We start from the raw sequence: 27,588 nt of genomic DNA on the forward strand, positions 1-27,588 counted from the left end.
ACTGCAAATTAACAGAATAAAAAAATACTGCATATTGTTCTTGCCAAGATCCCTTACAGTTACTGACACACACCGTTTTCCAGGCCTTCAGTAACAGCGACCCCCCGGTACAGGTCACCATCCAACCAGGACCAGCTACTTACCCGGGTGCCCCTCTCCTACAGATTCCGAGGTGAACATGAAGGCCCCTTCCTCACTTAGAGAATGGTCACACAAGCCATCCACCGGTCCATTCATCTCTTCACACTGTCCACTCGGCTTCTTCAAGGTAACAATTTTAATGCTGGGACTTGGCCTGAGGGTTCTGTTTGTTTGTTTCCTTCTTTAAACCCAACAGGCTCATCTCCGCAGAGCCACAGGGCTCACTTCTGCCTAAGTGCCTGCAAGCGCACGTGAGGGTAAAGGTGCGGAGGGATGAGAAGGGAGGGACTGGAGAAGGATGTGTCACTCCCTCCAACTGGCCAGAGCTTGCTCCTGAGTGACTCCTATATATGGAAAAGTGAAAGTGCCTGAATAATCATGTGAGAAAATTGGAGGAGTCCACTTCCGGGGTGTGTGTGTGTGTGTGTGTGTGTGTGTGTGTGTGTGTGTGTGTGTGTGTGTGTGTGTGTGTGTGTGTGTGTGTGTGTGTGTGTGTGTGTGTGTGTGTGTGTGTGTGTGTGTGTGTGTCTTCTCACCTTGAGGAATTTCAGCCCTTAGCTCTCATCTCCCAAGCCCTAAGCATGTGGCCAATGTACGGCAAAGAAGGTTGTACAGATTCTGCATAACTGAAGCTCCTCTGGGACTCTGCTTTAGCTCTGCAGCTCATATCCTCAGTGCACCAAGGTTAACATCCCACGTTGGAGGCGGGGGTCTGTGGTTACTCAGGGATACAAATAAATAAGAAGCAAAAAAACTCCTGCCCAGAGATATGGTTTAGGCTGAGATTACAGCACAGGACGCCTTTGCTCTTGGGTGCCCTGCCTCCTCGCCCACACCTTGTCTGAATGGGGCTCTTCCCCTTCCTCTACCTTCTCAGAGCAAGAGTATGCACCTCTATTCTGAGTCAGCTTGGATGTTACACAACAGATTCATTTAGAGGAAAAGCTTTTGAGCCCACATTTTTCTGCTAATAGAAATCACAGAAACTGTCAACTTCTCTAAGACGCTGGCAATCACATTAACAAGCAAGATGTTAGAAAAGTGTCCGCACGGGCTACAGAGAACAATGATTTTTGGAAAAGGATTCCTGAGAGGCAGATTCATTATGGGGAAATCATCAGAGTCCAGTTTCCCAAAGCTTCTTATGATAAATTGGTCCTATACACGTGAGAAACATCCTGCTCCCGTGACTCCTGCATTATTTTTGCTTTGACCAAGAAAAGAAGTGGACAGGATTATATCCTGAACCAATGCCTACACTAAATGACAGCATCTTTCACTTCACTCCCTCCCACTCTCAGATCTAGCTGCATCCTCAGGCCCAAGGAACAACAGGGAACTGAGATCACGGAGAGTGAGAATGGGTGGAGAAACTGGTTCCCGCTAGAATGCAATACAAAGTAATCAACCAAAACCTTGTGCATCAAGCACCGGACTGTGGGAAGCAAAAGGGAGGACACAATTGCCCCGACGAACAGTTCTGGCAACCAAATCCCCTCTGTACTTATGAGCATTTAAAATTTTTTTTTCCAAATCTTGAGTTTACCAACTGGTCAACAGTGGCAGTACTATCCCTCCAGGGAATTAAAACCATTATTAAAGCGATGTCTTCTGGGATAAAGTAAGAGATTTTACATATACACATTTAATCAGAGGCATTTTACAAAGAGGGAGCTAGACTGCTCAGTCACAAGACTGCAGAAGGTCCAAAGAGGAAGAGGCCACTGGGAAGGGATGGAAAATGAGGAATCAAACAGGGACTTTAGACAACATAGCCTTGTCCCTGTCAACACACAGGAATCCTGCTGTTTGCACTTAAAATATTTCAACATCACTGTCCTTTTGTAAATTTCTTCTGGGTACACTGGTTTCAAACCTGGAGGCAATGTGAGCTAATGTTTAATGTGAACTGTAGACCTAGGTTACCGTAGCATTTACAACGACAGCCATTAGGTTCTAGATGTGCTTTAAGAGCAAGATGAAGTTTCAAGTACTCATGCAGATTCCTAGAGCTTGCAAGAAGCCAGAAAACAAAGCAGCCTAATGGGGCGGGGGTGGGGGAGTGGGTGGGATGGAGGGGACAATGTCGGGTCCGGAGAAGCGGCACTTTCAGAAACGTATGCAGGAGGCTTCTGCAGCCTGGACATAAATGCAGAGTGAGGGAAGGATCTGGAAGGCACCTAGTTGAGTCTCCATCTTATATGAGTCTTATATGACATCCCTACTAACTACTAGGCCACCGTACGCTCTTTCAGTAGATAAATGTTAACAAGAAGTGCACAAAACACGGTGGCTGGGAGTGCAGGCTTCAGGGCTGGAGTCCTGTTTTGCCTCTAACCCACTATGCACCCTGGGGTAGGCTTCCTACACTCTCTAGGCTGCTGTTTCCTCATCTTTAAAGCAGGTTAAATAATTACCTACCTCAGAGCATTGCTGTCAGAACTACAAGAGATCACATGGGTATGCTGAGTATTGACCATAGTGCTAGCACACAATAAGGGTTTAATAAAATATTACCTAAGCACCTTCTATGTACATATACATGATTTTCTTCTGAAAAAAAAAATAGCTCACCATATACATGTTATTTGCATCTTGCTTTTCACAATATACTATGGTCCTCTTTTTACATCTCAACATATAGGCAGACCTCATTTTTAGCACTTGACTAGTATCCCACGATGAGGATATACCGTAAATTATTTAACCACTCATTCCCCAATGGCTGGATATTTTCAACTTCTAATTATTTAGTGTTACCATAATGCTGCAGAGAAGATACTAATCACTGGCATCCTTTTGTAAAAAGACAAAATGCAAGAGCCTGGCAATGCTGAACTAGACCAAACATTTCCCTTTTGTAATAAATTTTACCCAGTTAGAGAAAAGAAACAGCACTTCAACAATCAGTTAAAACAGCAGCATCGATCTGCCCCCTTCAGATATAATTGGCAGACCTTGGCAATGACATAACTACTTAGAGAGCTGAACCTACAAGAACTACATAGCCCTAATCTGCTATCATAAACTCAAATTAAAGGCTCCCTTACGCAAAGACTGTCCTGTTCTCCCTTACGCATGAATTGTCCTAATGTCCCCTGACCCAGCCCCACTGATTACCTAAGTCCAATACGTGTCAAAGGCCCAGAGTTGATCTCACTTCCATGTAGCAACCTTCAACTCTAAACCTCTGCTGACTAATCTCTGAAGAAACCTGCCTTTGAAAATATCACTTTCAGTTAGATTTACCCCTGAGGAATCTCTAAATGTAAAATATCAAGTGGAAAACCATGTTTCCGATGAACAGTATATGTAAGCCACACTGACCAGTTTCAGGAATAAGCTTAAGGGCACCTTATCCCACATAACACCATGAGGCAGCAGAACTAGTGGAAAGCAGCTGGTCAATGGTGCCCTTTGCCTGCCCCTGCTCTGCCATGTATGATGGCTATGCCATAGGCAGAAGAAAGGTCAGTTTGATGACCTAAAACTCTGATGCAGAAGTGGAGTGTGCATCCACCTCTTAAATGCTGTTTAAGTGCAAACATTTCTATACTTTGGTGAGAAACTCCCCTAACTTAAATGGCATAATAACCACATGGAATATTTGCTTCTTTTGCCCTCATTAAACACAAACTTTTATCACATATGTCATCCTGGAACACAAATAACTTATTCATGAAAAAAGGTAAAACTGACTCAACACCACTTATTGAAGAGGCTGTCTTTTCCACATTGTATATTTTTGCCTCCTTTGTCATAGATTAATTGACCATATGTGTGTGGGTTTATTTCTGAGCTCTCTATTCTGTTCCACTGATCTATGTGTCTATTTTTGTGCCATAACCATACTGTTTTGATTACTATAGATTTGTAGTATAGTCCAAAGTCAGGGAGCATGACACCTCTAGTTTTGTTCTTTTTTCTCAAGATTGCCTTTGTTATTTGGGGTCTTTTGTGGTTCCATACAAATTTTAGGATTATTTGTTCTAGTCGTGTGAAAAACATCATAGGTATTTTGATAGGGACTGCAAAACACAGCTACATGTAAAAGAATGAAATCAGAACATTTTCTCACATCATATACAAAACTAAACTCAAAATGAACTAAAGACCTAAACGTAAGACTGAAAACCATAAAAATCCTAGAAGAAAACATAGGCAGTACACTCTCTGACATAAGTCTTAACAATATATTTTTGGGTCTGTCTCCTCAGGCAAGGGAAACAAAAGCAAAAATAAACAAATGGAACCTAATTAAGTTCAAAAGTTTTTGCACATCAAAGGAAGCCATCAACAAAACGAAAGGACAAGCTACTGAATGGGAGAAGATATTTGCAAATGATATGCTTGATAAGGGGTTAATATCCAAAATATATAAAGAGCTCTTATAACTCAATATCCAAAAAACAAACAACCTGATTTAAAAATGGGCAGAAGACCTGAATAGACATTTTTCCAAAGAAGACATACAGATGTCCAACAGGCACTTGAAAAGATGATTAACATTTCTGATTATTAGAAAAGTGCAAATCAAAACTACAATGAGGTACCACCTCACACCAGTCAGAAAGGTCATCGTTAAAAAGTCTACAAATAAGAAATGCTGGAGAGGGTGTGGAGAAAAGGGAGCCCTCCTACACTGTTGGTGGGAATGTAAATTGGTACAGCCACTAGGGAAAACAGTATGGAGGTTCCTCAAAAAAAAGAAAGAAAGAAAGAAAGGAAGAAAAAAAGAAAGAAAACAGAGCTACCATATGATCCAGCAATTCTACTCCTGGGTATATATCCAAAGAAAACAAAAACACTAATGCAAAAAGATATATGCACCTTAATGTTTATAGCAGCATTATTTACAACAGCCAAGATGTGGAAGCAACCTACGTGTCCATCAACAGATGAATAGAAAAGATGTGGGGACTTCCCTGGTGGCACAGTGGTTAAGAATCTGCCTGCCAATGCAGGGGACACAGGTTCGAGTGCTGGTCTAGGAAGATCCCGGAGCAACTAAGGCCGTGCGCTACAACTACTGAGCCTGTGCTCTAGAGCCCGCAAGCCACAACTGTTGAGCCCACGAGCCACAACTACTGAAGCCCACATGCCTAGAGCCTGTGCTCCACAACAAGAGAAGCCACCACAAGGAGAAGCCTGCACACCGCAATAAAGAGTAGCCCCCGATCTCCACAACTAGAGAAAGCCTGCGTGCAGCAACAAAGACCCAAAGCAGCCAAAAATAAATAAATAAATTAATTAATTAATTAATTAATTGAAAAAAAGAAAAAAGATGTGGGGGGTGTGTGTGTATATATACTATACACACACACACACATATATATATACACATACACATGCACAATGGAATATTATTCAGCCATAAAGAAGAATGAAACTGCCACTTTGAACAACATGGATGGATCTGGAGGGTATTATGCTTAGTGAATTAAGTCACACAGAGAAAGACAAACACTGTATGTTTTCACATATATGTGGAATCTAAAACATAAAACAAATGAATATAACAAAACAGAAACAGACTCATAGATACAGAGAACAAACGAGTCACTACCAGTGGGGAGAAGAGGGGAGAGGCAAGATAGAAGAAGGAGATTAAGAGGTACAAACTACTAGGTATAAAATAAATAAGATACAAGGATGTAATGTATAACACAGGGAATATAGCCAATAATTTACAGTAATTTTAAATGGAGCATAATCTATAAAAATATTGAATCACTATGTTGTACAGCTAAAACTAATAAAATTGTAAATAAGCTATACTTCAATTAAAAAAAAAACTGACTCAGACTGTACATTTAAAAAGTTTTAGGTAATTTCAGCATTATGTGAGCTTCATCCAGTAAAAAGTCCAAATAAGCACCCCATATATAACAGCTATTCTGAAAAGGAAGAAAGAAATGTGGAAAGACTTTGTGGAAAAAGCAGAACCTGAGCTAGACCCCAAAAGAATTACAGGATTGTAAAAGGCAGCAGAGAGAAAGGGAGGCTCTGGGGGGGCAGGTGGGGAGACTTCACAGCCAAGAAGCCACAGCATTAATTAGAGTTTGTACACTGCTCTGACTCCAACTGAGGGGTGGGGATAACTGGGCAGGGAGGTAGAGGGCTGGGAAGCCAGGGAGGTCAGGAGCTGGGATTCAGAGCAGTAAGTAGCCCTGCAGAGAGGCAAGAAAATGGGAGGTTCCATCTGACAGGAAAAGGCAGCTTCCCAGATGGCATTTGCAGAAGGCATTTCAAGGCAAAGGTGTTGGCCACAGCAGACCGAGGCAAAGGGTGACACTTGGGACAAGCAAGAATAGACCAAAAGCCTGGAAAGGAAGAGGTTGGGGAAAGAGATATATGGGGAATAAGAGATTTTTAAAGCTACCACGTATACCAGGGAATCAAGAAGGCCAAGAACACGACCAGAGCCAGACAGATCCTCAGAACAGGCCTGAGAAGACCCTAAGTTCTCACCTGTGGCTGAACTTCAGGGTCCCAAAAACAGGAAGTCAAGGGTAAGGCAGAGTTGTAGATGGCCTAGCTAAGCACTGAAGAATTCCCTAACATGGAGGCACTCTGCAAAGACTGGGAGAGTATTTTCTTCTTTTCTAGGATCCAGGTATATAAGGAAACTTTGTCAAAACACTAGCTAACCACTAAGCTAATGGAACACAGACTTCATTGGCCACACACAACAAAAGAATATAAAATAGTTCAGAAAAGTATTAAACAACAGTGACCCACAACAAATGGCAACAGCACATGCCAGGGAGAAGAGAATCTTATTCCAGAGTTGCCATATTATAATATTCAAAATGTCCATTTTTCAACAAAAAATTACCAGGCATGCAAAGAAACAAAAAAGTACAGCCCATATGCAAGGAGGGAAAAAAAAAAAGAAACTAATAGAAACCGTCCCTGAGGAAGCCCATGCATTGCACTTACTAGACAAAGATTTAAAATCAACTGTCATATATTCTCAAAGGTATAAAGGAACCACAGACAAAAAAAATTAAAGGAAGCCAGCATGGTGTCTCACCAAACAGAATATCAATAAAGTGATAAAAATGATAAAAATGAACCAACTAGGAATTTTGAAGCTGAAAAGTATAATAATAGAAATCAAGAATTCATTAAAGGGGGTTCAACAGCAGATTCAGGCAGACAAAAGAGTCAGTGAATATGAAGATAGGCCAACTGAGATTGTTCAGTTAGAGAAGCAGAAATAGGAAAGAATAAAGAAAAATGAACAGAGTCAGAGAAGCACGTAGGATACCATCAAGTTTAACAACATGTGCATATGGGAATCTCACAGGGATAGGAAAGAGAGAAAGAGGCAGAAAGAATACTTGAAGAAACAATGCTTAAAAACTTCCCAAATTTGGTGAAAGACACAAATTTACAGATTCAAGATTCTCAACAAAATCTAAGCAGGATAAAATCAAAGAGATCCACACTGACACACATTATAGTCAAACTTCTGAAGGACAGACAGAGAGAGATTCTTGAAAGCAGCAAGAGAGGCATCCCATGACATACAAGGAATCTTCTATAGTATTTTTTTTTTTTTTGCAGTATGCGGGCCTCTCACTGTTGTGGCCTCTCCCATTGCGGAGCACAGGCTCCAGATGTGCAGGCTCAGCGGCCATGGCTCAGGGGCCCAGCCGCTCCGCAGCATGTGGGATCTTCCCGGACCAGGGCACGAACCCATGTCCCCTGCATCGGCAGGTGGACTCTCAACCACTGCACCACCAGGGAAGCCCCTCTTCTATGGTATTAACAGACAATTTCTCTTCAGAAACTGTGGAAGCCAGAAGGCAATGAGATAACATATTTAAAGTATTAAAAGGAAAAAAAGAAAACCTGTCAACCAAGAATTCTACATCCAACAAAATTATACTTCAAAAATGAAGGGGAAATTAAGACATTCAGATAAATAAAAACTGAGGGAGTCTGTCACAGTAGACATGCCCTATATGGAATGCTAAAGGGAGGCTCTGGGGCTGAAATTAAAGGACAGCAGACAGTAACTCCAAGCCACACGAAGAAAGAAAGAACAATGGTACATACACAGGTACATAGGTAAACATAAAAGGTAGTATTATTGGAGTTTTCTTTCATAACTCTTTTTGTATTTAAAAGACAAATGTGTAAAACAATTATAAACCTTTGTTAATGGACACAGTATGTATAAAGTTGCAATTAGGGCCAATAAACATGACAGAGGAGACCGACTGAGCAGTGTCTCTGTATACTACTGAAACTGTGTTGGTATTAATTCAAACTTGATTGCTATGAATTTAAGATGTTAACTGTAATCCACTAAGGAAAAAATCCAGTAAGGTAAGCACTAAGGAAAAAAAAAAAAACCCTAAAGTATATACAGAAAAAGAAACAGCAAAATGGCTGAAGTCCTTTTTCATCCACAATTATTTTAAATATAAATGAATTAAACTCTCCAATTAAAAGGCAGAATGTATTAAAAACAAAACATGATCCAACTATATATTGTTATAAGAGACTCACTTTAGATCCAAATACACAAATAGGTTGAAAGTGAAAGGATGGAAAAAGATATTCTACACAAATAATAACCAGAAGAGAGCTAGGATGGCTAACCTAATATCAGAGAAAATAGAATTTAAGTTAAAAATTGTTACAAAATAATTACTTTATATATTGATAAAAGGATAAATCCATTGAGAAGATATAACCAATATAAACATATACACACCTAACAACAGAGCACCAAAATACATAGAACAAAAACTGACAGAATTGAAGGTAGAAATAGTTGGAGATTTCAATATTCCATTTTCAATAATAGACAGAATAATTATACAGAAGATCAATAAGGAAACAGAGGACTTGAACAACCCTATAGACCAACTAGACCTAACTGATGCATATAGAAAAGTCCCCCCGAAAACAGAATATAGATTCTTCTCAACTACACATGGAACATTCTCCAGAATAGACCATATATTAGGTGACAAAACTCTCAATAAATTTGAAAAGACTGAAATCATACAAAGTATCTTCTTTGACCACAATGGAATGAAGATAGACGTCAGTAACAAGAGGAAAACTAGAAAATTCACAAAAACATGAAAATTAACCTGCACAGTCTTGAGTCAAAAATGAGTCAAAAAGAAATTATAAATGAAATTAGAAAATACATTGATATGAAGGAAAATAAACATTACCAAATTTATGTTATGTAGCAAAAGCAGTGCTCAGAGTGAAATTTATAGCTGTAAATGCTTATACATTTTTTAAAAGATTCCAAACCAATAACTTAATTTTACACCTTAAAAACCTAGGAAGAACATGTTAAACCCAAAGCTAGCAGAGGGATAACATAATAGAAATTAGAACAGAGATAAATGAAATAGAGACTAGGAAAAAATAGAATCAACAAAATGAAAGGTTACTTCTTTGAAAAACCAACAAAATTGATAAACATTGAGCTCAATAGACCAAAAGACATCAAAGAGAAGACTGAAATTATTAAAAGCAGAAATAAAGTTGGTGACATTAGTACAGACCTTAAAATAAAAGGGACTATAAGAGTATACATGAACAATTGTAAGCCAATTAGATAACCTAGAATAAATGAACGAATTTCTAGAAACATACAAACTACAAAAACTGACTCAAAAATAAATAGAAAATCTGAAAAGAACTATAGCAAGTCAAGAGATTGGATCACCAATCAAAAACCTTCCAATTAAAAAAACAACAACAAAAAAAAAAACCTTCCAATAATGAAAAGCCCAGATCCAGATGATTTCACTGGTAAAGTCCCCGAAATCCTTAATTAAAGAATAATTAATACCAATCCTTCTCAAACTCTTCCAAAGAATAAAAGGAGACAACACTTCCTAACTCATTCTATTTGGCCAGCATTACACTGAAACCAAAGCCAGACAAAGACATCAGAAAAGAACTATAGACCAATACTGTATTTCCTTATGAATACAGATGAAAGAGTCCTCAACAAAATAATAGCAAACAAGTTCCAGCAACATATTAAGAGAATTACACATCATGAACAAAGATGATTTATCCCAGGAATGCAAGGGTGACTAAAATATGAAAATCAGTGTAATACACTATAGTGATAGAATGAAGGGGGAAAAAACACATGATCATCTCATTTGATACAAGAAAAGCATCTGGAAAATCCAACTGTCTTACATGATAAAAACACTAAACAAACTTGGACTAGAAGGAACTTCCTCAACATGATAAACGGCATTTATGGAAAAACTACAGCTCATGTTATACTCAAAGGTGAATAACTGAAAGCTTCCCCCCCCCACCCCCCAAGATCAGGAACAAGAGAAGGATGCCCATTTCACCACTTCTATTCAACACTGTACTGGAAGTTCCAGCCAGAGCAAATGGGCAAGAAAAAGAAATAAAAGGCACTGAAATTGGAGAGAAAGAACTAAAACTATCTCTATTTGCAGATAACATAATCTTGCATATAGAAAATCCTAAGGAATCCACACAAAAGTAAACTATTAGAGCTTATAAACTAATTCAGCAAAGCTTTGGGGTACATGATCAACACACAAAAATCAGTTGTATTTCTATACATGATCAATGAACAATGTGAAAAGGAAATTAAGAAAACAATTTCAGGGCTTCCCTGGTAGTGCAGTGGTTGAGAATCTGCCTGCCAAAGTAGGGGACATGGGTTCGAGCCATGGTCTGGGAAGATCCCACATGCCGTGGAGCAACTAAGCCTGTGCACCACGACTACTGAGCCTGTGCTCTAGAGCCCACAAGCCACAACTTCTGAAGCCTGTGTGCCACAACTACGAAGTCCATGAGCCTAGGGCCTGTGCTCCGCAACAAGAGAAGCCACCCCACAGAGAGGTGGGATAGGGAGGGTGGGAGGGAGATGCAAGAGGGAGGGGATATGGGGATATATGTATACGTATAGCTGATTCACTTTTTTATACAGCAGAAACTAATACACCATTGTAAAGCAATTATACTCCAATAAAGATGTTAAAAAAAAAGAGAAGCCACCCCAATGAGAAGCCCATGCACCGTAATGAAGACCCAAGACAGCCAAAAATAAATTAATTAAAAAAAAAGAAAACAATTCCATTTATAATAGCATCAGAAAGAATAAAGTAATTAGAAAAATTTAAGGAGGTTCAAGATTTTTACACTGGAAAACTAAAAATTGCTGAAATAAATTTAAAAAATTCTAAGTAAATGGAAAGACATCTCATATTTATGGGTTGGAAAACAAACTGTTACGATGGCAATGCTACCCAAAGCAATCTACAGATTCAATGCAATCTCTATCAAAATCCCAGAGGCCTCTTTTGCAGAAATGTAAAAGCTTATCTTAAAATTAATATGGAATTGAAAAGGATCTCAAATAGCCAAAACAATCTTGAAAAAGAAAAATGAGGTCGGAGGACTCACATTTCCCAAATTTCAAAACTTACTACAAAGCTACAGCAATCAAAACAGTATGTGATACTGGCATAAGCAAAATGTTTCCAAAACTAGAAAGCAATACAACATCCCCAAACCTCTGGGTTTTCTTAGGCTGGTTTCTCATACTGAAATAAAAGCAAAACGTTTCATATTAAATGGTGCTGTGAGGTTCTAATTACAAGGTTCAATTGTATTAGGCTTCTTTAAAAAAAAAAAGTTGAGTTTTATTCTGGTGTAATTTATGGTAACTGTGGGAAATTTTTAGAAAATACAGAAAAGAAAAATAATATAGTACATCCTTCCACTCATAGGTTGATGAGCATAGTTCATACATTGGTATATTTTCTCTTGAAGGAAATATATCCATATATCTATATAGGTATAGTCCCCTGTATGTGTTACTTAGATAAAAATTTGAGAGTTGGGGCTTCCCTGGTGGTGCAGCGGTTGAGAGTCTGCCCGCCGATGCAGGGGACGCGGGTTCGTGCCCCAGTCCGGGAAGATCCCACATGCCACAGAGCGTCTGGGCCTGTGAGCCATGGCCGCTGAGCCTGCGCGTCCGGAGCCTGTACTCTGCAACGGGAGAGGCCACAACAGTGAGAGGCCTGCGTACCGCAAAAAAAAAAAAAAAAAAAAAAAAAAAATTGAGAGTTAATTAAACCTGTCGAGTTCTAGTTCCAAACAAGATGGAATAAGCACGATAAGCACACTCCACCCTGTCTCTCCCACTGAGTGCAGCTGTAACATCTGGACAGAATGCATGGAGTAGCTGTTTGAGGATTCTGAAAAGTAAACAGTAGTAGACAAATAGGGGAAGAGACCAAAAAGGCAGTGAGGTTCCCTTTTTTTCACCCCCTCCTGTATCCTGGACCCAAGGCAGTGCAAAACTCAGAAGTGGGTGCCAGGGCCCACACAGAGAAAGCTCTGGGAGAGGCCCTTTTATTGACTTGATCAAGAGCAGGAAAGGGGATTCCCTAAGTTTGCAAGAGTGGAGGGAAATCCTTTGGGTTTCTTTTTCTTTTTTCCATTCTCTTGAGCCCCAGCCCCCAGACAATTCCATGGTGACAAAATTGGCAGTGGAGGCCCGTGGGCACCTAAAATTCTAAGGGAGGGGAAACTTCCTCTCTGAATGGAGAAGCTGTGATCCCAAGAAAGTGGAACCAATCCCTGTTGTTTATTCTGTGTGTATCTTCTGCCACTTGGCTTCAGATACAGGCTTGGCCATACGAAGTGTACAGCAGAATGGGGTAACTGAAACCCAGCTTTCTGGACAAGAGACCAAAAAGGAGAGGGCCAGAGTGGGGAAAAAACTGGAAAGATCACCGAGGGAAGAGCTCAGAAAGAGATCCAATAACACTGTAAGATGCTAATAATAGGGGAAACTGGGTTCAAAATACACAGAAAATCTGTACTAACTTTGCAATAATTCCGTAAATCCAGAAGTGTTCTAGGGACTTTCCTGGTGGCGCAGTGGTTTAAAATCCGCCTGCCAATGCAGGGGACACGGGTTCAATCCCTGGTCTGGGAAGATCCCACATGCCACAGAGCAACTAAGCCTGTGTGCCACAACTACTGAGCCTGCACTCTAGAGCCCGTGAGCCACAACTACTGAACCCCATGCGCCTAGACCCCGTGCTCCACAACACGAGCAGGCACCGCAATGAGAAGCCTGTGCATGGCAACAGAGTAGCCCCCGCTCGCCACAACTAGAGAAAGCCCACGTGCAGCAAAGAAGACCCAACACAGCTAAAAATAAAATAAACAAATTTACTTTTTAAAAAAAGTGTTCTAAAAATTTTTTTAAACTAAATATTTACCTTGGCTCCTTCACTCTTATGTTCATTCACGTTACTCACTGAATTATTTACTGAGCACCTACTATGTCATGTCCCAGGCACTAGTCTATTCTCTGGAGATACAAACAGCAAAACAAAACCCAGCATGATTCCTGCCATCAAGCAGTTTGCAGCAGAAAATGAAAAATAATAATAAGTGGTTGCCAAGCCATAGAAATAAAGTCACCACTTCAAAATTAAAAATTATCTTCTTGAGTCTTCATTGTAGAAGAAAAATCTATGAGAAGTTAAAAGCCCAGGCTGAAGACCATACAATCTGCCAACTGACAATCAACGAGCAGGATTTCCAAAGAGGACTCATAGGCAGTTCTGGAGCCAAACAAGGCAAATCCTTAGCAGGCGGCCCAGCCCCTGGCCTTAGCAGGAACAATTACTTTGAATCTAGGCTTACACCAGAAGGCCAGGCTAGCTGTTGGCTCTCTGCAAGCCAGACTGTGCTGGGGACAAGACATGGATAGGAAGCCACATGCCCTACTGGGGTGCAGTCTCAGCAGTGGCAGGAAGGCAGCTGGGCAGCATGACCAGGACAGGCTCCACCTCAGCTACACAGGGATCCACGCATCCACCCTCCTCCCATGCTCACACGCCACACATTCTTTCTTTGAACATGAACTAAACACCTACTGTATACCAGGAATAGGGTAGGCCCTCCACAGTAAGGACAAACATAGGTATTCCAGGAGACACTGGGAGAAAATGTTCTAGGCAACGGGAAGAACATTTACCGAGACCCACAAGCTAGAGAGAGCGTGAAGCCTTCATGATTTTTCAAGCGGTTCAGTGAGGCTGGGGCGTGGGCTGGGGCACTGTCAGAGAGAAGACTAGAGGTGGTGGCAGAGGCCAGATCATGAAGGGCTCTGTGGGTCCTATAAGGAGTTCAGACTTTTTCTTGATGACAAAGGGAAGCTGGTGAAGGGTTTCAAGCAAAAGACGTGCATGGATGGGGCATATGATCAGATGCAGACTCTTACAGAAACCATTTTGCCAGCTGCTGCTATTGTTCTATGGTGACCAGACTAGAGAGGGCTGCCCTGGAGGCAGAGAGATTACATGGCATAGGCGGAAAGCAGAAGTGGGATTTGATACCTCACTGGATGTAGGAAGCAAAAAGGTGGGAGGATTCAGGGATGACTTCCACGTGTCTGACCTGGGTGAATTCATGGGATGCCAGAGTAGAGTAATAATGACAATAAACACAAACACTGTGTGCTCCCAGGATGAGTCAGACCCTGCCAGGAGGTGAGTGAGTGCTGGCGCTCTGGGGAGGACTGGGTGCTCTCAGGGACCTGTGTCAGTCTCCTACCCTGCAGATGCTGGTGTATTTGCCTTTACGTCATTCCCCAGGTCTTACTCAACAGGTCAGGATGTATTAAATGAGCCTCCAGAAAGTTTAAGCAGTCTTTACAGATAAAAAATTTGAAAATAACCCCACACCCTGAACAAGCCACTTCTGTAAGGATTTCTACAAATATGTGATTCTGTATTTTAAAAAAAGCAATATTCTGAAGGTTCTTGTTATCACGAAGTAAACACTACTCTTTTTTATGTAAGCAAACACACTCGCCAAGGTAAATATCCAACTGAGGTAAAAATGGAGGCGACATGGGTGTGTTTAAATTAGCCAGTAATTTTGGAGGAAAAAGCAGAAAGTTGGGTGGGATGGAAGAGCAGCCTATGATTGGCCAGCTGATCTCCCAACTCAGCGTAAACTTGGTGGAGGGAAGGAAGGGGTGGCCTACACAAGCCCAATGTTGTCAGGGAATCACTAATTCAGAGTGCTTCTATGGAGTCCTCTGCTGGGCTAAAAATAGCTTTGCTGTAGAATGACTTCGTATTTTTAAAGTAGAAAAACACTGAGTCAAGTCTATGAGTCAATTCACAGCAATCAATATGAATGTTAAATATACTATACATGGTTTCAAGGAATTAGCCATCACCTCTCAACTCTAAACTCAGAGGATAGCTAGGATGTATCTAGACATCTGTCAGCTTACCCCTAAAGACTATACATACGCACATAACTTCCATTTTGAAATAGAATCATCATGGCCGTAGCCAGTCATTATAAATCAGTTTTATTTTAAAAACTGAAGGTTATAATATATACACTATTGATACTATGTAGAAAATAGATAACTAATGAGAACCTACTGTATAGCACAAGGAATTCTGCTCAGTGCTCTGTGGTGACCTAAATGGGAAGGAAATCCAGAAAAGAGGGGATATATGTATACGTATAGCTGATTCACTTTGCTGTACAGTAGAAGCTAACACAACATTGTAAAGCAACTACACTCTGATAAAAAATTTAAAAAATAAATTAAAATTGAAGGTTATCCCAACTGACCTTATTACATTTATAGAAATTTAAAATATCACATCCTTCCCTCTAAGTCAACTCACCATAAACTCATCAACACTGGTGGGAAATCTGGGAAGTGTATGGATTGACAGTGAACTATATGACCTCAGTCCACAATTTACTTAATGGAGTTAAATCGCTGACCTACGGTTACACAATACAGCCAAAGGGTATGGCAGAGGCAGAAGTCGTCACCTTTTTCCCAGAATACAGTTTCTTCACTAAACAAATCCCCATCTCAAACACCTAAACAGGGAGGGTGAACATTTTAGAGGCAAAAATTGTAGAGAAAGAAAATTACAGTCATGAAGTCATCTGGCTTTAGTCTTCTCTTGATATTTTGCCTTTCTCTTGTTTACTCTAGAAAATATTTTTATATAAATGAATAGTGTTGTTGAGGTCTAAATATTTTAAATGACATAAGAAACTAAAATCATTATTTAGGTAATTTAGGCCAAACTGACCCTCCAATACAAAAATAAATAAAAGTTGGTCAGAAGTATTTCATGTTTTGAAACGTCTATAAAATTGTCTCATTTGGGGGGTTGAAAACATATTTTAAAAACCTTTGTGAATGCAAACTATTACATTTAGAATGGATAAACAACAAGGTCCTACTGTATAGCACAGGGAACTACATCCAATCTCCCGGGATAAACCATAATGGAAAAGAATATAAAAAAGAATGTAAAGATGTGTGTAACTGAGTCACCCTGCTATACAGCAGAGACTGGCACAACATTAAATCAACTATACTTCGATTAAAAAAAAAAAAAAAAAAAACCTATGTGAAAAAAACCCCACAAACCTATGTGGAAGCGGCCTCTCATTCCTACTCTGTCTCTGACGTCTCTGATGCCAATTTTCCATATTAATAAATACATATAGAAAGTCTTGCGGTTTACAAAGCACCCCTGCAAGTGTCAGCTCAGTCAGCTCTCATGATGACTCAGCAGGGTACTGTCCCCATTTAACAGAGGAGGAAGCCCAGGCCCAGAGGGATTCGGTGATTTATTTTGGGTTACACAACTGGTAAGTGACACCATACTCCAACTCATTCCTTCCAACTCTAAATATTCTCTGCTTTTCCCACTGTGCTGCCAGTTAAAAGCGCTTCCTTTTTTTCCTAATTCAAGATGATAAAAAAGTAATTACCCACAAAGTGTGGTTACTTATTTAGCTGCTGCCAGCTACTCTAATACTTTCTGCTACCAGAGCTCAGGAAAAAAGCCTTTCTCAGCCTCAAATGCAGAAAGCTTGCTATTGAATACTCCAGAATTACACCAAAGGGTCCTTGGACAATGAGGCAAACACATCTCTACTTCCACCGCTCAGTGTGATCTGCTTTTGCTGGCTTCTGAGCCATAAGGATCACTTGTACTGCAGCACCATGTCTAGTGAATCGCCAGACACCATAATGGAGCAAGTGACACTGTGCTCAGCCTGGGCTCTGAACCTACAGCATGAACTAAAGGCACTGCAGGCACAGTGCCCACCACCCACCTCCCCCATCACCCCCACCCAGGCAGCAGCCTCCATCACCTTCCTTAAAACTGCTGCACTGCTGCTCGGCCCTCAAACTCCTCCAGTGACCCATGTGCCTACCAAACACATTTTCTTTCTTCTCCAGTCCGTTCTCCTCCACACACACCTTCTGAGTATAACTTTGGCCTTTGTTATTCAGTGTGGTTCCCTAATGAACAGCCTCAGCATCACCTGCCCACTTGTTAGAAATGCAGAATGTGGGGCTCCACCCTAGACTCGGAAATTAGAATCAACACTTTAACAGAATCCCCTCTCCCCCATTAATTTATAAGAAATTAAAATTTGAGAATTTACCCTAGGAAAAAGGACAAAGCAAGTGAACCTCCTCCTGTCTGGTTGTCACACTGTGCTGCCCTTGGGTACCAGTATTTCAGGCTCTAAGAAGGTGTTATGGCCAAGTTCAAACCCTCCAGCGACAGCTCATCTATTCCCACAGTATATCCAATTCAGCTAGGTTTCACGGTTCCGCAAAATAACCTGCTTAATATTTAGCAAAGTAGTCACACTAAAGTATGAATAGCTAATAATGCCTACAAACAGTGGGCTCTGATAGAATGTTACTGAACACAGTGATAGCAAGAAAGTTGTAAAGTCAGAGAAATCTGGGTTTGCATCTCAGCTCTCTCAATGATTAGCTGTGAGAGTCTCAGAAGCTTTAAAAACTCTCTGAACTTCCATTGCTGCCTCTGTAAAATAAGGACAATCCCTGCCTTACAAAGGGAGTAGACATACTGCAAAGCATCTTGCATACCTTGCCTGGCACATAATAAGTGCTCTCTTCCTTTTGAATGAATGAGCCAGTAACATCAGAGAAAACTGAATTTCAAAATCATGTTGATGCAAATAAATATCTAGTTGGTGCTGCTCCGGCCAGTGTAGCCACACAAGGGACATTCTGGAGTAGGCAAGCATTTCTTGTGACATGGAAAATCGCATCAGCCAACCGCCACGAGCCTGGAAGTCACACACCACACCTCTCCTACCTGGTAACTTCTCCTACACTAACTTATACTTTGGAGTCCTCTGATTCAAAAGCTCTTCTCCCTTTCTCCTTGGAAAAACTGTTTAATCATCAAATAAAACGGCCAAAAGTATTAGCAGTGGTGGAAGTAATAAGTTTAAATGGCAATAAGCTCATTTTTAGCACTTAAAATATCATTTCAGCAATATCATCAATGGACAAGTTACAAACTAGAATTGTTTTTATTATTCAGTATAACTGGTAAAATCATGCTTTAACCTGTTTCTTTTTTTTTTTTTTTTTGCCACACCGTGCAGCCTGTGGGATCCCAGTTCCCCAACCAGGGATCAAATCCATGTCCCTGCATTGGAAGCACAGAGTCTTAACCACTGGACCTCCAGGGAAGTCCCTAGCCTGATTATTAAACTGTCGGTTTGATTACTGATTATACTTGAAGGAAATTAATTTGAAAAAACCTAAGTTAAAATACATGGAAATAATTTTTAAAGATAATCCTTAAATCAGACTGGGCATCTTATAAGTTTTTCAGAATTAATAATGCTTCATTAATTTGTTAAACAAAAGACCAAAAAAGGCACAAAACATGAATGGAAAAAAAGGTACAGTTAACTAAAATAAAACAACATTTCTGCCTAACAATAAACACCATAAACCAAGTTAAAAGGCAACCCATCAACTGAGAGATTTCCCAACACATACAACCAACAAAGAAAATCAATAAGAAAAAGACAAACAAATCAATAACAAATATAAGCAAACAATATGAACGAGCAACTCCCAGAAGAGCAAACCCATTGTGCAATAAACATGAAAAGGTCTGTAACCTCATTAACATCAGGGAAAATGCAAATTAACAAAGAAGCTACCACATTACACTCGGTTATGGGCAAAAATGTTGAAGTGTGACATTACCAAGTACTGGAAAGGAAATGGCACAAAAGGAACCCCATATCCTGCCGGTAGGATTGTCTAGTAAACTCACATGACCGCTTTGGGAAGCAATTTCACCCTCGTCCAGAAGCTCGAGAATGGGCACCGGCACCACACAGGGGTACCTCATCTCCCCTAGAGCAGCGTTTTCCAAAGTGTGATCGCTGAGCTGGAGCAGCACCACCCAGGAGCCTGTTAGAAACGCAAATTCTCCAGCCCCAGCCCAGACTTACTGCCTTACTGGGGGTGCATTCTAAAAAGCCCTCCAGGGATAGGGAGGGTGGGAGGGAGGGAGACGCAAGAGGGAATAGATATGGGAACATATGTATATATATAACTGATTCATTTTGTTGTAAAGCAGAAACTAACACACCACTGTAAAGCAATTATACTCCAATAAAGATGTTAAAAAAAATTTTTTTTAAAAAGATGATATGTAAGATAAAAATAAATAAATAAATAGAAAGCCCTCCAGAAGGTTCTGGTGCATGCTCCAGTTTCTCACACATTTCGTCCTTACCTGTTTCATCAGGACATTGTGTCAGAATACCAGGGACATGGTCCTTGATACATTCTCTGGGAAGGTGGTCTGATAGACAGACCTTGGTTTACCAGGACAGCATGTCGCTGAGAGTCAAAGGACAGTGTGCAGACAATCAGATTTCCTCAAAGGCACACATTTGCACAAAGAGGTACATACAAAGATGTCTGTATACAAATAAAGCATTTTACATAGTCTAAACAGCTGCCTGTAGAAGAACAGGGACGACAGTACACTATACAGCAGTTAAAACAGACGAAGTAGATATTCATGAACCGGCAGGGATAAATCTTGAAAATATAACATGAATGAAAAAAAGCAAGCTGCAGAATGACACCTATAGGATGATACCATTTAACACTGTTAAAATCTCACCCCAAAATACTGATGCTATTTTTGAATAAATAAATTAGCATTTGTGTGAAAACATCAGGGGTGTATCTGGGAAGTACATCTACTGATCTCAAGGTAATGGTTATCTGTGGGCAAGAAATGAGAGGAATGGGATGGAGGAGGACAAAAAGAACATCAACTGTAAGATTTTAGTCTTTTTTTAACTGTCAAATATATGATAAAAAGTTAATATTTGTTAGATCTGGGTTGGGGTAAAAGATACTGCTTGCATTATTCTGTGTATTCTTGTGCATATTTGGGGTATTTCATAATAATTTTAAAAATTTAAAGTAGCATTTCATTATACTTGTTAATACTAGAAAACCGCATTTCTGTACAAAAAGAAATGTTTCAAAGCCACAGCCTCAAGAGGTGTAGGGCCTTTAAAAACTGAATCTTTGTGACACCTAGTGGTAGTAGTAATAGTTACAATTTAATACACAATTCAGTGTATTAATACCTGATTTCTTGGTTTAATTAAATTTCACAAAAAATTTAATACTTGTTCTTTTTGTTTCTATTTTTGTTTTCAGTGGTCTGTACTTGAATATTTTTAATGGGTATGACACTTTAGAATAAGGTTATCATCTCATATTCATTAATTATATGGCTCAGCCACTGGTCTCCTGAAAAATGTATCAATTACATCAGTTCTAGTGTCCCCCAAACAAGGGCGTCCCTGCCATCCCATTCTCTGGGTCAGTGACAGCAGCAGCAGAAGCTCTGAGCTTCTCTCTTACACCCTGCTACATACCCAGCTGCCAGACATCCTTTCCTGCCCCTGACCTACACCTCCTGCATGATCCCTCTAAGCCCTCAATTGCTCCACCATTACTCCAGGCCCCAGGCTCTTCCTACCTCCTTCATATCCACACAGTCAGCTTCCAAGTTGGCTTACAGAATGTGCCATGTCTACACCTGTTTGCTTTACATCCCCCACTAAACTGTGAGTGACTTGAGAGTAGGAACCATGTCTAGCACAGATGTTCCCCACGAGAACCTAGAACAGTTCTTAGCACACAGTAGGTACACAATACATGTTACTGACGAATTTCCACTACCACAACCCAGGTCCCGACCTTCATCACCTGAAGCCTAGACTAAGACAACAGCATCCTAAGCCAAAACCACCCTAAACACCACCAACTAAGCATCTTAAAACATCTCTTTGCAAAATAACATCACTTTCTCACGCCCTGTTCCTAATAAAGTTTTTCAACGTACACTTCTCATTTCCGTTCTCTCTCTCAGCCTAGACTTCCTAGCTTGGACTTTAATATGCTTCATAATCTGATCCAGATCAACTTTTCTGAACTTCCCTCCTACTTCATCCCTGCACGGATCTGCTACTCCTCAGGCAGCCTGCAGGCATTCCTGCCTTCATTTCTCTGCTCACATTTCTCCTCCTACCCACCCACAATCAATTCTGAACCTTTCTTCTTTGTTTTTTCTGTGTTTTGTATGTTTTGATCTCTCACTTCCATGAAGCTCTAAGTGACTTCTGTCCATGTAAAAAGTTCATAGCACTAACTACCTGGTCCTTTGCCGCCTCCATCATGATTTACCTTCTCGCCCGTGCCCTTGCTCACCGTGCAGGGGAGAGATTTGCAGTGGCACTGAGCACCTCTCACACCAGTCTGTGCACTCAGAGGCCAGCTAAGTTCTCAGAGGGGAGCCAACCTAGAGAGACTTGTTGAAATGAGGTAAGTCAGGTAGAGTGGGGGGGAGGCCATTGACTGCAATTAGGATAAGCCCTTATCATCTTTAAGCTGGAGGAACCCGGCACATGATTCTGAATAATGTGTTAAAACAAGCGGGTCTCTTATAATTTGATGAGGGACTGACGACAGTGACACTAAGGTGACGAGCTAAAAAACCTATCACCGGTGGCTTCGGAACATGAGAGAAAAGAGGAGCGAGTATCAGGCTCCTTGTATTGGACAAGAAGTATGAGAACCACAAGAGGGTAGAGGAAGGCTCCCACCTTATAAACTGGGCACCTGTACAGTAATGAAGCTGCCTGTGATACTGCAGAGGTGAGGAGGGGAGAGAGTGTCTAGGAAAATAAAGTCAACTATGTTTCAGACACAGCTGTTTCTGTAACATTCTTAGCACACACAAATACATTCAGTAGTTTAAATATTTCACACAGAACTGGGCAATGAGGCCAGCTCCAGCACATTAGCTGGACAGCTCGGAACAGTGACTTTCTGAAACTTCCTTTCTCTAATACATTCAAATCCAGGCTCCTATCAACAATCCCATGAACCCTCAGTAGAGCCTTCAGCATTAAGAAGGGCTCAGTGTTAGCCCCCTTCTCTCTCCTTCACCAACTTCACACCTGACCCCTTTCCACCCACTCACAAGCCCACTTCTATCTTGCCCCAATCCTGACAGTGTGTGTTTAGGCTGAACAATGGGCATTGGTCCTGCTCCTGATTTATAGTCAAGCTCCTTGGTAAACACTGACTCCTTGGCTGGGCCAAATCTTTGCAAAATACTCTACCACGAGCTGTGCTGTTTGTTCTCTCCTCTCCTACCTTGCCCCCCTGCCCCCATCTCCCTCCCACTATTGCTCTGTTCCTGGCCGGGAATTTGCTTTGAACAAGGCCACTCACCTCTTGCCCTAGAGCCGCCGTGCGGTCATCCAGCTGACAGTGGGCCTGGGAGCCGCACACTCCAGTGCTGCTCTTGCTGGACTCCAGACCCCACGGTCTTGTGACAGTCTACCAACCCTCAGCTCTAGGGCATCGTCATTAGCCCCTGACTGCTCTACCTCTGAGTTTGTTACGGGCTACTGGAGAACATGATTTAAGAGCTCTGATGAGGTCTCTACTCACCTAGCCCAGTACCCAGCATGTAATAACGTGGTAGTAGTAACAACTTCACTACTTGAGTGCCTACTAAATTCTAGTCACTGCTACAAAAGCTCTACATGAATTAAGTCATTTAATTCATTTAAGTTTAGGGCCCACAGAGCTGTCCAACAATTATTTTATTCATCCATTCCGCCAGCAGATGTTTTAAAATTCATTCTCACTCAAGCACCTGACCAACATCTGCCCTTCTCTCCTTCTTTACCAAGAGGATCAGAGGTATATATTGCAAATTCTGCAATGCACCACTGTCCCAAATTTCATCCCCTTCCCTCAAAATCTCTCTCTCTATATATTTCCCACCCCGGATGAGAGAAAAGAGTAATTCCCAAAGTGCTTTCCTCCCTCTGTGACTTTGTTCCACACCCAGTTCTTCTGGAACCCTGCTCTAACCCTCCTGAACCACAGTTTTAGCCTCTCTCTCTCAACTCCCCAACGTTCCTATCGCCAAAACCACAAACAAAACCTCATTTCTCCCCACAAAAAGAATTCCTTCTCAACCTTGCAAAATTCTCAAGCCACTTCCTCTTCATCACCAAATTTCTCCAAAGAATAGCTTTACAATCTTTCCCTTCTTTACCAAAATTCACGCCTTAACCACATGATCTGAATTTCACCTCCACAGCCTTAATGAAAACTGTAAAAAGTCCTCAAAAGCCATCACGAGTCTTCCTACACATCACTGCCGTGTCGCAAGCCCAGACCTTTGAGCCTGGCGCCCAGGCCTCCATGATCTGGCCCCTAACCGTCCCTCTAGCCCTCTCTTTGGCTAGTTTTCTTCACATCCCCATGGGTTTCACGTGTTCAAAACTTACCTCTCCTTTAAGGTTTTTTCCAAGGTTCTCCCTTTCATAAACCTTGCTCAAATCATACTCTCCTCTAAATCCTTAGCTCCTATTTGTGACAATTAATAGTTCTTCACACACACTGCCTCAAATTATATGTGCACACAAGTTATGCTTTTCAACCACACAAAAGCACTGTAAGGGCAAACATCATGCCTTATTCTTATTTCCCACAGTAACTAGCAGGGATAGGACTGGGACAAGGCAAACGGAGTGCCTACGGGGCAAAATTTGAGGCAGTCACTCAGGTTCCTGTAATTACAGAGTCAGCACTTAAACTTTTACCGCATTTGCCTCATCCTGGCCCAGCCCTGTAACTAGTGACGTCTCTTTGACGCAGATTGAGAATAAATGAATCTAAACCAATGAATCAATAAGGTGATAGTGTAAGTACTTTGGGTGATGACTACCCATCTCTGTTGGGAATGAGATTGGAGATGATAGGCATATAGTGCAATCACAAGCAGTGAGACAGGAAAAGTCTGCTGAGGAGTCTCTAGGAACATAAATACTACCACCCAGGAAGACCCTCCCCACTTCTCACACAAGATGCTGTTGTGTCTGAATATAACACCTGGATTTATTTACTGCAGCCATGCAAGGAGCAACCCGAAGATGAAACCAATAGAAGAGAAAGATGGAGCCAAGAGGGGGCAGCTAGAGCCCTGATCTGTCATGTTTATGACCTGCCCATTCTCTGCACTTCTCGTAGGAGACATTAAGTCATTTGATCTATAAAGCCAGTTGAGTCTGGGTTTTTTAGTTATTTCAGCCAAAATAAGACTAATACAGTATAATCTCCCAGAAGAGAATGGTGTGGCAGACGAGGAGGCCGGGCTATTTCTGCACCCTCCTCTCTTGCTCCTCCCAAGAGAAGGATGAGTTGGTCTGGGGTAAAGGTCCTGGGCTCAACCGAGCCTTTGAGCTCTTGCCCCTGAATGTCTCAGCAAGCAGAACCGACCACAGACCCTCCATGCTTCCATCTCCCCTCTGAGAAGCAGAGCAGACCGGGCTCTCCACCTGACACAGAGAGAACTGCAGCTCCCCGAATGCTTTTCCTGAGACTAGCCAGCAACAATAAAATACTCAGTTTGGACCCAGTGTGCAAAGTGCACTCTCTGTGGAAGTTTTAACGTTTGTAAAGTTGGTACTTTGACTCGCATTTGGCCCTTTATGCCTGGTTCCAAACAGGATAAGAGATATAAGTCATTAGGTACCTCCAGGACCCCCGAAGTTCTTCTCAGAAAATAATCACATTAAACTTCATGAAATTAGGAAAGTTGAGTATATAGCAAAGGAATAGTTTTCCATGAGAAAAAGTCTATAGGGTTTGATCTTTGGCTTTAAGCCAGGATGGTCTAAAAGGGATAGGACTTACACGTGAAACAATTAAAACCAGGACAAAATACATGAAACAATACTTGTCAAGACAGTGAACATAAGGCAACAAGGGACAATAACCCCTGGGAAATGAGAAACAATTAAAGTGTTCCCTACAATTGCCCCAATGTAATTCCTTGAGAGTGATGCCCAGCTACAGTGCCGGGAGGCGGAATGTATACGACGCCTGGTGGTCTCCCCGACGTAAGGAGAAGGAGCTGAGAGCACAGAGGTACCTACAGAGGGTCCTCCTCGAGTCTTCAGCTGAGTGATAAATGCATGTGTATGAGGAAATGACACAAAGCTAAGGAAAGAGCCCCCTGAAGTGATTAGAGGGCATTACCATGGCTCAAAGAGAGCCAGGAAAAATATCTCTTCCTGTCAATCACACATCAATAAAGTGGTTTTACTATATGAGAAAAGAATCTGAAAAAGAATGAATACATGTATATGTAAAACTGAATCATTTTGCTGTATACCTGAAACTAACACATTATAAATCAACTCTACTCCTATAAAATTAAATAAATAAAATAATTTTTTTAAAATAATAGATTTCCATTGGAAAAATAAAGTGGTTTTAAAAATACAATAAAATAGTGCTTCCCTGGTGGCGCAGTGGTTAAGAATCTGCCTGCCAATGCAGGGGACAGGGGTTCAAGCCCTGGTCCGGGAAGATCCCGCATGCCACAGAGCAACTAACCCCGTGGGCCACAACTACTGAGCCTGCACTCTAGAGCCCGCGAGCCACAACTACCGAAGCTCACGTGCCACAACTACTGAAGCCTGCGTGCCTAGAACCCGTGCTCCGCAATAAGAGAAGCTATCTCAACGAGAAGCCCGCGCACTGCAAGGAAGAGTGGCCCCTGCTCACCGCTACTAGAGAAAGCCTGCGTGCAGCAACAAAGACCCAACTCAGCCAAAAATAAATAAATAAATTTATTAAAAAAATAAAAATACAATAAAATAATTTATCTTCCCACAGCCAGAGTGGAAATTCTCATAATTCACTCAGCATTGGATAGCATACACCCAGAGATGGTTGCCTTAACTGTAGGGCAAAATTAGCCCTAGACTGAATGCTCCCTTAGTCCCCCCTAACAAAGCTTCTTAAAACTAAGATCAGAAAAGAAATCAAACTATTTCCAAGGAACTTAATTGCACCTAGGAACAAAACTCGAAAATATTTATTATAGGAATAAAAATACCCAACATTTAAGAAGATAAAATTCGTATCTAATCAAAAATTACCAGGCATAGAAAAAAGTAGAGAAAAACAAATGACCTATAATGAGAAAAAAGCTCTGCCTCAGAAATAATACAATGACAGAATTAGTAACCAAAGACATTAAAGCAGTCATTCTAATTGTCTTCTATGTTTTAGAAGCTAGAGGAAAGAATGAACATATTAAGTAGAGGATGGATGACATTTTAAAAAAATAATATAAATGTTAAATATACCAGACAAGATTAACAGCAGATTTGACATTGCAGAAAAAAAAAAAAAGTTAAGTTTACTTGAAGATACAGCAACAGAAACTTTCGAAAATGAAACACAGAGAGAAAAAAAATAAAAAGAAAGGAATTAAAGCATCAGTGAGAGATCAGTTCACCCAATGGAGAGAAGATAGTGAAAAAATACTTGAAGAAATAATGATTAAATTTTTTTTCAAATTTGATAAAAACCTATAAGCCAAGGAACTCAACAAACCTAAGGCATATAAAACATGAAGGAAACTACACCAAGGCACACTATAATCCAATTGTTCAAAACCAGTGATAAAGATAAGATATTAAAATCAGAGGAAACAGACATATTACATAGGAACAGTTAAGGATGTTGTTTCTTATCAAAAACAATGCAAATGAGAAGACAGCAAGGAATCATCCTTAAAATACTGGAAGAGAAAAAACTGTCAACCTACAGTTCTATAAGCAGTGGAAAACTCCTTCAAAAACAAAGGTAAAAATCCAGAAAATATATTTATATACAAAATTCAAAAACTACACAAAATTCAAAGACTTGTGTCTTATATCATTACATGATGGATGATTACAGATTTCATTTAATGTTAGCAAGAAATGTACCATTTGGCCTTATCTCACTAGGATGCAGAAGAATAAAAATAAATAATTAAAAAATGAAGGTAAAATAATGTCAGCAGAAATGGTAGAATAAGGATCTCCAAAAATCCTCTCCTCCATAAAAGCAATGATAGTAATGGTGCAAACTGTCAATATCGACTTTTTCAGAACTCTTAAAATTAACCAAAG

General features: G+C 40.7%; 1 protein-coding gene across 1 annotated transcript in view; it reads right to left on the bottom strand.

Moving 5' to 3' along the window:
• MAT1A (methionine adenosyltransferase 1A) overlaps window positions 1–26,942 on the bottom strand; it is a 43,912-nt gene extending 16,970 nt beyond the window's left edge. The window contains exon 1 of the mRNA XM_022591005.2: window positions 144–26,942. Coding sequence (XP_022446713.1) covers window positions 144–237 — 94 coding nt within the window. The 5' untranslated portion in view covers window positions 238–26,942. The remainder of the gene's footprint in view (window positions 1–143) is intronic.
• Between the last annotated feature and the right edge of the window lie 646 nt (window positions 26,943–27,588).

This window comes from Delphinapterus leucas, chromosome 16, assembly GCF_059928025.1.
Source record: "Delphinapterus leucas isolate spDelLeu-1000000601 "Yukka" chromosome 16, BTC_Dleu_Yukka2, whole genome shotgun sequence".
Lineage (NCBI taxonomy): Eukaryota > Metazoa > Chordata > Mammalia > Artiodactyla > Monodontidae > Delphinapterus > Delphinapterus leucas.